The sequence below is a fragment of the Epinephelus fuscoguttatus genome, linkage group LG6, assembly GCF_011397635.1.
Source record: "Epinephelus fuscoguttatus linkage group LG6, E.fuscoguttatus.final_Chr_v1".
NCBI classification, from domain to species: domain Eukaryota; kingdom Metazoa; phylum Chordata; class Actinopteri; order Perciformes; family Serranidae; genus Epinephelus; species Epinephelus fuscoguttatus.
The window spans coordinates 12802368-12814703 of NC_064757.1; the positions used below are offsets into that span (position 1 = coordinate 12802368).

The 12336-nt window shown below is 41.1% G+C and overlaps 1 protein-coding gene across 1 annotated transcript in view; it reads left to right on the forward strand.

Annotated features, from left to right (window-relative positions):
• sema4c (sema domain, immunoglobulin domain (Ig), transmembrane domain (TM) and short cytoplasmic domain, (semaphorin) 4C) overlaps window positions 1–7370 on the forward strand; it is a 123266-nt gene extending 115896 nt beyond the window's left edge. The window contains exons 15-17 of the mRNA XM_049578965.1: window positions 583–674; window positions 902–3447; window positions 6165–7370. Of these exons, the coding sequence (XP_049434922.1) occupies window positions 583–674; window positions 902–1797 (988 nt within the window). The 3' untranslated portion in view covers window positions 1798–3447; window positions 6165–7370. The remainder of the gene's footprint in view (window positions 1–582; window positions 675–901; window positions 3448–6164) is intronic.
• The last annotated feature ends 4966 nt before the right edge of the window (window positions 7371–12336 follow it).

Sequence of the window (12336 nt, forward strand, 5' to 3'; positions counted from 1 at the left end):
AGTTGTTTGTTTGGGAGAGGAAGAGACTTATTCAGATAATTCGGCTCCCGGTAAAAACCTCCTGAACATCTGGATCATAATTAATCAGAGAAAAAAGGGGAGCACACGTCAGTAGGTGCTGGGCTGGGACCAGACAAACAGCTTAGCAAAAATGTTTATTTGTAACCTGACATTGCTTTATTTAGTGTTTTTACTGGTTTAAATCACCTCGTCCTTTTGTTTTGAAGAGGCAGATACATCCACGGATATTTCAGCTCCCGTAAAAAAAAAACAACAACTCCTGAACAGTGAACACTTGGAGTTTAGGCTTTGCACATGGGAGAAGTTTCAGCTGGTTGCAATCTGCAGTCCTCACCGCTAGATGCTACACACTGCTCCTATAAGGACATTTGGAGCTTTTTTCTAGCGAAAATGCGAGCTTTTAAAAGTGTGTTTTCTATAGATTTAGGTCATTTGGAGTATTATAATTATTTTTGTTACACAACGGATTGCACATACACATGCTGGATCCAGTGTTGTCTGTAGCACTCAGTGTGACCATGATTAATCTTCTGCTCTGCTCTCTGCCCTTCCCCCTCCCAGGTCCACCTCCTCCCTGTCACAGGACCTCATGCTGGAAAGGTTCAGCCGGGGAAAAGCCAAGTTCGATAAGCCCGTCTCCATCCCCAGCCCCGGTGAGTACGAGGCCAAACCTCAGTAGTGGCCCCTTGTGGGAATTGACTGTCGGTGCAGGAGCAAGTCAGCAGCAAGGAAAGAGAATAGACTTGGACTGAGTGAATACATTTGGACTGAGCTGAATAAATTGAATTAAGCAGAAGAGAGCTGGCTGCAGAGGAATATGAATTATTATGGATGACACTTAACCACCTCTCTTTTCTACTCCTCTCCTTTTCCTCTGCAGAGCACTCCCGTCTGAGGAACGTCACAGTGGTGGTGGGCTCTGACATGGTGCTGCCTTGCCAGCTGGTCTCCAACCTTGCTCAGCCCTGCTGGGTTCTTAACGAACGTGAGCTCCAGCTGGGTGACCCAGAGGCAGGAGGGCCCCGCTTCGACCGGACCCTCAAGGCCCTTGTCGTCCCCGAGGCAGGCCAGATGCAAGCAGGCCGCTATATCTGCTACTCTGAGGAGCAGGGCGTCAAGTTTCAGACAGAGCGCTACCAGGTGGCCGTAGTAGCCAGCGCCCCAGTCTTTATGGAGGCCCGGGCTCCAGACAGCAGCATGGGGCTCTTCTGGGTGCTTGTCATCACCCTTGGAGCAGCGTGCCTGTTGCTCCTTGTAGCAGCTCTTTACTTGCGCAGGAGGCTGAAGCTGGCACTGGGAAAGGGAGCCGACATGAAGCCTCTTGAAAGCACCTTGGTCTACCCCATCACCCTGCCCAAGGAGCCACCGACTTTTGTGCCCAGCAAGATGCCCAGCGATGAGGATCGTTTCTGGGAGACAGGCGCCAACTACTACTACTCGGATGGCTCGCTGAAAATCGTTCCCGGTCACGCCCTGGGGCCCAGCAGCGTCAGCAGCACGGCGTCACCCAGCGCCATTCCCGGCCAGCCCATCCACTCCCCAAGCCGTCTCAGCCTCACCAATATTCGAGGCTCGGGTAGCAACGGCTATATCCGCCTCAACCTGAGCACAGCAGGGGAGGAGAGGGCTAGCGGGGCTGGTGCTGGGGGCGGCGGGTTGGGAGGCCTGGGCATGAGCGGGAACGACTACTCAAGCCCCTTCAAGGAAGAGCTGAGACGCACTCTGCAGCAGAGAAGCGTGCTGCCCGATGCCAACCCCGAGGAGTCGTCCGTCTAGGCCTGTCCTCCTCCGTCTCCGTTCCCTGAGTTGGAAAAAACAAAAACAACCAACCTACCTCCCTCCTTTTGAGGATGCCTGCTCTCTCTCTCTCTTTAAGTGACACGCTGTCAATTCCCCATGCTCTCTCTCTCTCGCTCTGCCAATGCCTGTTTGGCTCACTGTTGACATTTATAGCACACAGCATGTTAAATATACACACTCATACACTGTGTTCGCCAACATGCACTCGTATAATTATTATGTTCTGGGCAACATGCAGTCATGGTTGTGGCTTTTTTCTGCTTCCACTGTGCAATCGCCATTTGTGTAAATTGTGTATTTAAAAAGGCTGAACGCAGAGGAGAACACCTCAAGCATGGAAATCAAACAAATGGCGTTACACGTTCTCTGAAGGGCACATTTCTTTTAACGTTGAGTGGACCAAGAGGCTTTTAGCCCCTGTGCTGAAACAAGCTGACAAACGGGCAAGCGCAACTGACTGGAAATATTGAACTGATACTCTGTCCTTCTGTTCCTCTGAGACTTTTTCAGCTTACTGCACTTAAAAAGTGGAAGCCCGTCTTCCCTTTTTTGTATTTGTGAGCCAAGAGCGTGAGAGCGGTATAAAAAGACTAATTAATCTCGAAGCAAGACGACAATCATGTCCCCGTAGCAGGAGCTCTGCGAGGGACCAAGAGGAGAGGAGAGAGAGCGAGAGACAAAGAGAGAGGAAATTAAATGGAAAATGAAGTGAATTGGAGTGAAAGACGCAAGGGGGAGTTTTGAATGAAGGACAATCTCTCAAGACTTTCTCTGCTCGATTTGTATTTTTTCTTTTCTCCCACGTTGTATTTACCCCCGGAGAAAGTCCTTGATCCCTTCCAATTTCATTTGTTGTGATGGTTGGTTTGAATTAAGACATTTCTTGTTGCTCTTTTTCTACGTCTTACTGACTACAGCAGTGTTCGTTATCAAGTGACTCCCCTCTGTGAATGACAATGTGAGGGCAAGCGCTTACATTCCTCGCTCAGCCCTGCAAGGTGACCTTCAAACGCACCTTCAAGTCCAATATACTACAAGTGCACTCCAGACGACATTTATTAGAGTCAAAGTGTGTAACAGATATGTGTTTTGGCTGAGCCCTTTTGGACGTTTGTTCATCGCTGCAGAAAGAAAAAGGCTATTTGCATTCAGCTCTTAGCAGCGGAACAATAACTGCACACTTAATTCCAAATTGAAGCTGACGTGAAGACATTAGGCATGGAGAATGTAGTTGAACCCTCACTGTTGCGACCGCTGGATGTCTCAATAAGTGCTTTATATCTTATGTGTATGGCGAGGGTGGGAACTTGCACTGCCAAGAAGGAAACTACCCTCTCCCACACAAACACACACTTACACACTCACAGTCCTCTGAATGCCAACCATCCTGGACCATAGTGTGTTTGTGACGCACCCTTAAACCCCAACAAACCCCTCCCTCTTACCGATGCCCAGAGACTGACCCAGGGCTACTGTGGACTTGTACAGAGGAAGAGCACTGTAAAACACAACAACACAAAAAGATGACACACACAGTGTTGATGGAAGATTGGACTGACAGACTGATTGCTGCCGTGCTGACAAACTGCTGGCTTCAGGCGGGAAGCAGCCATGAATCAGTGAAAGGTATTGTTCCACTTAATTAAATTCATGCAAACAGATTCAAGCAAAGTCCCAACCTTTAACGATTTCCAATTTAGCTTTTTGGCTGCTCAGTGTAGTGTTAAGAATTATTTAGTTTATTTATCTGGCTGTCCCTTTGCTCGACTTATCACTAAAGGAAATGCGCTTATTTGCTTTCTTACTAAGGATTAGGTTAGAAGATCGATACCACTCTCATATTTGTCTGTTAAGTATGAAGCTACAGCCAGGAGACAGTTAGCTAAACTAGCATAGAAACTGAAAGCAGGGGAAAAGACTGAGCCTGGCTCATTCCAAAAGTCTGGAAGCTGACTAAATAACCTGCTACATCTTGTTTGTATATCTAAAAACAAAGTTGTGAACCCCATAAAGTCACTACCCTTGGCCAAGAAGTTGTCTGGCATATCGACCCCACGCCAAACTGCATTTTACACTTTAGTTTCTGTACAGATTAATCAAGGGAGATATAACATGTTAATTATGCCTCATTACCACTGCATGGTTCTGCTGACCTGTGATATCAGGTGCTTTCCTCAATTGTGTTTTCCACTGCGGGCAGTATCCAATTTAGGCAGGATTCTTAACCGATTGTCATAGCAACATTGCAGAAACTGCCATGACATCATCCTCGGCTCCATACATTCTGTGTTGCTCCATCCAGCTCTCACTGGATCCTTTTATCTGCAACCAAACAGAGGTTTTTGCCATTTTTAAACATTTGGTTTGAGTAAATGAAAAAACAATTTTGGCTGTTAATTTCGCTTAGCTTGGCTTTTAAAAATGGTGGGTTTGTGCAGGCTGTTCCTTGTTTTACTAGTGACAATTTTCTGTGACCAATCAGTGGTCTCCAGAGTGTTAACTCCACCTTCCGGTATCACCTCAGCTCACCTGAGCCGTGTTTCCACTGAACACTTTCAGTATAGTACGCTTAACATGTGCGTAACTTGTACCAACCTGTACCTATCTGTTTTGCATTTCCACCACAGACAATACTCTTAAATATAGGCGGGGTTGTTAAGGGATAGTAATAGCCCGTCACTGCTCTGTACAACTCTTGCTGTATTTCCTCTTCACAAACGATGCAAGGGAACGTCTACACTTCGCTGACTGTCCGTGCCGGAAACGAAAATGAAAAACAGGCGGCTGTGTTAAGTCTGTCACAGTTGACCAAGCAACAGACCACAGTGTTTCTGGCTCCAACTTTTTATTATCTGATCAGTGTGTAGTACCTCAGCAGAGGGGTGATGGAAAAAACGGGACCAAATGGAGTATTTGTATTGATACCAAACACAACTTTTGACATTGGAAATGCAAAAATAATTCTTCTAATGTTTAATCTTACTGAACTAAACTGAATCGGACTGATTGGTGGAAATGAGGCTTTGGGACCTCAATTGAGGTGGTACCAGAAAAAGTATTAGGTACTATCCAATGGAAGACCAAAAAAAGAGCAAGTCAGGAATAACCAAACTGTACCATGCAGGGGAAGGAAGCTTTAGTGACTTTAAGATATACTAGCAGGTGGATTTTTTTCACTACCGCACAAAATCAGGCTAGTTGTTTACCCCTGTTGTCAATCTTTGTGCTTAGCTACGCTTACTGGCCCCAGATGTAGCGGACAGGCATGCAAGTGGTATCAATCTTCTCATCTACCTCTCAACAAGAAAACAAAAATGTGTTGCCCAAAAATTTCTCAAAATATCAAACGTTTAAATGATGAGACAATACAAACTACCATTGTTTGATCCGTGCCTCTATTGTTTAAGGTAACACCACATGTGTTACCTTGAAAGAGCGCTTGCAGAGAGTAGCATTATCCACGGTTAGAAGACTGATCTTGTTCTAATAATATAAAGTGGCATTATTACACTATATTGCCTATAGACTTAAAAAATGAAAAGCCATAAGAGAGCTACCAGAGCTATTTCAAAACAGAATGTATTCATTAAGTTTAGTACAGTAACATCAGTGTTAACATTTAGCTCAAAGCACTGCTGTGCTGAAGTACAGCCTCACAGAGCTGCTAGCATGGCTGTAGCCTCCCAGTTATATTACATCATATGCTCTGCACCATTTGACCAGTCTACTTTTCATCAGAGGCTGTCCTTGTGCACACTTTTATTGAGGTCTTGAGGGGACAGGTGCATCAGGAAAGCTACTTTCATGGAAAATGATAAGAAAAGGAGCCAGACTGCCCGAAGCCTGAAGCTTGCGACTAGAAGATTTTATAAACGAGAAAAAGTTTCAGTCTGACAAGGATCAAAAGAAGTTGACCTTAGGAAGACCTTTGTGGGATTGAAATTGTCTGTTTAATAACAATGTTCTACTTGCAAGATTCAGACAGTACGGGACCTTTTCATAAAAATCTCAGACTCAAACTGACAGATGACAAAATATTATTAGTTTCACAGTTGCTGCAAATTCTCATATACCCTCAGATGTTATTTTTATAAGTCACCTTCACTGATTAGGTATGGTGTAATGAAGTGGTAGCATGAAGTACCAGACTAAATCGTCTAATCCTCCAACAGGCCAATCTGACCAGAGTGTGCTTTGTTCCATGGTGATGTAACACTGTCCTAAAAAATATAACCTACTTTCTGATCTAATTTCAAGGAACTTTGAAAAACAGCAAACACCACATCTGTTTGCTGTTACTAACTTTAGGTTATTTTGTCCTCTCTCTGTGCTTTGTCCACCAGGGTTGGCTTTTGTTTTCGGGACGTGTCTGTCGGGACCGGAGGAGCACAGCGAGAAGGAAGGGGAGGACAAAGACACCTTGTTTTGCCCCCACTGTGTACAGAGCGCTGAGAGAGATGTAGAATATCAAAATGATACTGAGGTTGAAGAGGTACTCAGCCATCAGCACTCCATCCTAGTGTTGCATGATCCTCTGCAAGTGGACTGAACATCTTTGATATGCTTCATCCTTGTACAAGTGCATCATTTTCAATGGTCATTTTTGGACTTTTACGGACACTAATATTGTGGAACAACAATGCTCTCTTTAGAAAAAAAAAAGAAAGAAAACAAAATATGTCTGATTTTATGGTTCAAGGGTTGTACAGGAATTCATGGCTGCATTTCAACATGTTTACTTTTTCTGTGCCTCTTCACCTTTTTGGATAAGCCAAAGTAGACTGCAGTTGCTTTTGTTCTTGTTGAAATACTTAAATTAATTTTATTTGATTCCAGATCGATATTTAAGTCTCAGCAGTCCGTCCACTTTGCTACACTGAGCTGATGTCTGCAACCTTTCTGCATATTTTATCCACAGCTAAATTTCCCCTCGAGCAAAAGGGCTTGAGGCTGATGGACTTCCTGTTTGCTTCCTGTTTATATGTCAGTAGTGATCTGCTGGACCCAGTTCTTTATCCCCTCACCGAATGAAAGGCTGAGTAACGTACCAAACCATTATTTAATTTGTCAGCCCCTTAAAACCAAATAAGTATCTGTGATTGAAAGCAGATCAGTGACAGAATGTGCCCACTTTATATTACTACATCCCCTGAAGCGGATACCTAAAACATATGAGCTCTTTACACTGGTACTTGGTTATGTCTTAATATATTTTTAATTTTACAATTAGGCATTTTATTTAACACGTTGCAACGACTAAAAAGATTAAAAGAATAAAGGTCAAGCTTGAAAAAAAATGCATGTGTAACGTACTTTGGTTCTTCTGACGCATTTGTTTGCTCATAATATTTTCTCTTACACAAGGCTTTAAGTTCTGCTGTTTTCTCGCATTATTATTTGTATTATTCTATTATCACCCTGAGTTTATTTGGCCCCATTTTGGCTTGTCTGTAATTGATCTTTTATGTTTGTTTTTAAAATATGTTAAGTAACTTATTTCACTTGTACAAACGTGTTGATATTTATTATCATTGTACATATGTCCTTATTTTTTATATGTGTACATATACACAAATAAAAATAGAGATATACTCGAGGTGTGTGATTGTGTTTCTTTAAGAGGAACTCCTCCGATTGTACACTTAAAGGTCAGTTTACTAGGAAGGACTACTCAGCCTGTGAAAACAGATGTATGATGTTTTAAGAGGTTCTGGAGAAGCTTCTCAGTCTGAGGCAGAGTTATTATAGTTTATAGTGTTCTCCCAGTGTTTGCATGTTTGCATGTTCTCCCCGTGTCAGCGTGGGTTCTCTCCGGGCACTCCGGCTTCCTCCCACAGTCCAAAGACATGCAGATTGGGGACTAGGTTAATTGATAACTCTAAATTGTCCATAGGTGTGAATGTGAGCGTGAATGGTTGTTTGTCTCTATGTGTCAGCCCTGCGATAGTCTGGCGACCTGTCCAGGGTGTACCCTGCCTCTTGCCCGATGTCAGCTGGGATAGGCTCCAGCCCCCCCGCGACCCTCAAGAGGATGAAGCGGTTAGAAGATGGATGGATGGCTGAATTCAGCTTGGTTTTTTTTAGTTATAGTTTAGTTTTTAGACTATTTTATAGTATTTATCATGATATGTGGGGTAGCTGTAAGGGGAAAGATTGCAGAAGTTAAGAATGAGCATTACAATAGAAACAACACTTTTTGAAGGTTACTGACTCACACTCAAGTAGATATCTTAGTCTCAATAAATATGCACTAATGCCTCCTTGTGAAAGACATTTCCTTCATATTCTTATTTTCTTTTAGTTTGGTAGGTACACAATTATTATTAATTTTATTTATTCATCTGGCCATGAACACAGTGACATTCTTGTAATTAAAGATTCCAGTTAACAATGAAATACAACATAAAAAGTAAATTGATTGAATATATATTTTTCTAAATCAATCACATAAAAGTAATAAATAAGCAATATTGGTAAAGTCAATATATCGTAATCAGAGGCTACAGGAAATAATTCTTTAAAATGTGACAATGTGCGTTCACGTTTTTTTGTTTGTTATAAGGGTTCATGTGTTTATGAGCAAATTAAATTTAAACAGAAAAATATTACACTTTGGGAAGGACTAAGTGAATCTTGCCTTATTTATGTGAAATTTGCCAATTACGAGTACAAAATTTGTCATGTCAATCAGACACTTATTATTACATTCAAATTTAGTGACAATATCTTTAGGCATAGTTGTTAGAGAACGACCAGGCATGTTACATACAGACTACATCTCTCCAAAACACAAATGAGAAAGGACAGTGACAAATGAATGCATGACTGTTTTGGCCTCAACTTTACAAAGTGTGCATTTAACATCTGTGTCAATAAATTGGAAATTCACAGGTAAATGTTACTTAAGCTTTCTAAGTGAATTGGTCTTGTTTGAAACACAGAACTAGAAGGGGCATAAGATGCTGTGCACCAGTTTATATTATTTAATTATTATTATCATTATTATTATTATTATTATTATTATTATTATTATTATTATTATTATTGAATTCCTTTGGGTGAAATTTTATAGTCCTTGAGTAATTTCCTTATATTTTTATTTGCAGTTAACTATAATAACCTTGGTCTGAGGGAATAACTCTGATGATGTCATAGTGATGCGATCAGTTAGCTCAGCCTGGGTTTGGAGATGACAAGTTTATAAAAGAAGGCTTCCATCACAAACGGGCCAGGGAGTGGGTGTTTATCAAGGAAGCAGTTGGGTTGCATTATGGGTAATGCAGCTCAGTGTTCAGCTTCACTCATAGAAAAGGCAGGATATCTCGGTATCTGCTGCTTCGATATTGAGCACCCATTTATAAATCTGTCTCTCGGGGCGTCAGTGGCTTAGTGGTAGAGCAGGCGTCCCATATACAAGGCTGTTGCCGCAGTGGCCCGGGTTCAACTCCAGCCTGTGGCCCTTTGCTGCATGTCATTCCCTCTCTTTCTCCCCCCTTCACACTTGCTGTCCTATCAATTAAAGGCTTAAAAATGCCCAAAAAATATCTTAAAAAAAAAAAAAAAATCTGTCTCTTGTGATTCCCCAAACTTTACAGAAGAGCAACACTAAATCACTGAAGTGCTCCTTAAACACGCATTTAGGTAAATTATGCAACATTAAGGTAAATATTGAACAATGTTTATGTATTGTAAGTGATTTGAACCAATGATTCCCAAACAGTGGTACTTTGCAACTCCTCATGCGGTACTTACGCAGCAGTTATGTTTGGGACCAAAAATATGTGCATATTTGTGTTAAGGAGGGAAATAAACTGGTGGGAGGTTGATCTTTATTTACTTTCATAAAAAACAATAAATGACCACTTATGGTAGGCTGACGCCATAAGAGGCTCCCAAGCAGAGAAGTGGAAACAAATTGTTAACAGTGGCCCAGGCTGCTCCCATGGATGGATTATGAGACAATGGGCCCCTGGGCAGATTCACAGAAGGCCCCTTCACCTTTCTAAATCAGGAGCAAGACACATTTTGTGGTGCTTTCCTCTTTTCTGTTTGTTTGTTTTGCATCTCTTTGTAGTTGCTATGCATCCTTTTATGGTTTTGTGTCTCTTTGTTGTCTTTTATTTGGCTCTTTTTTGTCACTTTGTAGTCATTTTGTGCCTCTTCATAGTTCCTTTGCATCTCTTTGTGGTCATTTTGTGTCTCTTTTAGGTCGCTATGTATTGATTTGATTGACATTTTGCAGGTGGGCCCAGTATGCCCCTTCAGTAATCCATCAATGGGTGCTTCTGCCACTCACAGTGGTGAAAGTAAAATACTATTAATAGAAAAACAAGACCAAACAATTCCTCACAATCCCTTTGTGTTACATGAAAAATATTGTAATAATATCCACTTTCATAATCAAACCTGAAATCAGTTCATACTAGCACATTTGGAGCAAGACAAGTGATGTCGCTGAAGGGGTACTTGACCTCATTACAAGTAAAGATTACAAAAAAAATTACAAGTAAGAGTTTTCCAGAATAATTTAAAATATATTTCCTGTAATAAAATTAAGGCCTTGATGCATATTAAAAAATATGCACCATAAAGAAAGTTTAGACAGCCTGTATAGAAACACAATAGGTCACAACCCAAAATGTTAGAATTAGAGTATGATTAGAAAATATATAAGTGGATTCTAATGAAATTTGTAGTGAAGTCTCTTGGTTTCCAAACCTTCATGTATCACTGTGTTGGTTATTCTATTCTCTAAAAATAAGATTTCCAGTTTTTCATATTGTAAACATCTCATTTTGGTCAGGAACTCATGCACACACAGGCTTGTTTCACCTGTGAATGTCTCGAGCTGTTTCATATTCTCAGCCTGTGCTGCAAGAGGCCCTCATCAAACTTCCATCGACTTGCACAGCCTTGCCTGGTGTCAACAGAAGAAGCCGCATGCTTCATGTGGTCGACAGTCCCAGCTGTGGAAAGAGGCTCATAGTTGCATCTGATCTCAGTGTACTCAGCTGTGCCACAGACTCTGAAGCCTCACAAAAGAAGGAACTATGTATGTTTGTCATCTGTGTGTGTGGTGAGTAGGCTTTACTGAGCTTTTCAAGACTACACCACACTTCACCCACCTGTTTGGGCTTATTGATTTTTTTAATATGCTATATGTCAAACTATGGCAAACATGAAATTATGGTAATTTATGGCTACATACATTATCAGTTGCTTTTCTCTAGTTCTATTCATTTTGGTTTATGCTGGAGGCTTATTCCCTTTTTTATTTACTTTTATTTGACTAAAAAACAAACAAAAACAGCAAATGAATTGACACTAAATGCTGTGTTTGTCTGCTCTGGCCCGAAACCCCTCTCAACAATATGTGTTAAAAGGAATAAGAACAATATAAAGTATGTCACACTTGGCTATATAACCTCCAACAAGCAAATGCTGATAGCTACCTGTCTGGCTGACAGATTGGGGGAGTTTTAACTTTGAGCATCAGGTCAACTATGAACCAACAGACTGAGAAAAGGATGCAGTTGAGCTCCAGCTGTTTGGTTTCAAGACAGCCAACAGCAGATGGGGCCTTACAGTCGAGGGAGCAAGTTCTAGTCCAGCTGGATCACTGGGAGAATAAGTTGTTTTTTATTTTATATCTTAAACATCAGAATGATTGATGGTGCTTGCTTTTTCCTCACATGCATCTGGGCCATCAGTGTTCCTCAGTTTTTATTTAAATTAATGATGAAGTGATTTTTATCACAAGTGCAGTTGAACAAATAAGTCAAGCCTGTACATTTTAATGATGTGCAAAGAGGTATTTTGTTGTTTGCTTGTTTTAGAAGTCTGGGGTGAAGTCAGGTAATTTGGGACGCTTTTTGATAGATTAGCAAGTAAACCACCTAAAATCCTAAGACTACCTTCAGTGTTCAAGGACAACAAGGTTGCAGTAAAAGTATTAATTGTAGTTAAAATATAGTTCGGCACTGCATGATGTCCAGCTTAGTGGACATATGATTAATTGTAATTCCTCCTAACATCAAATCTATACATGGAAAATAAACAACTTTATTACTTCTTAGATGGTGTCTGATGTTACCAAATTTTATTTACCTGCAAGGGTCTTCGATTTAGTAATGGTGATAAATTCCTAAGCAGCACATATCTTGCATTTCGTCAGCCATCATGGTTTTGAGAGATTTATATTGCACTTACAACACCTGGCCAGGGGGTGGCAGTGTATGACATGACGCCCCAGGGTCAACTGTAGTGGTTTATATATAATAAATATAATATATGTAATTATAGCATCAAAACCCATGCATATATAAACAAATGGCTTTTAAGTAGCTGTCCACTGTAGTGACCATTATGCATGAAAGGGTTAAAGATCCCAAGATGTAAAACCTTATTTGTCTCATTTTACCTGTCTTAAAATTGCCTGACTTTAACAGAGATGTCAAACCCATTCCTTTCTTCTTTAATCTTATAATCATGTTGACAACAAAAACATAAAATGTT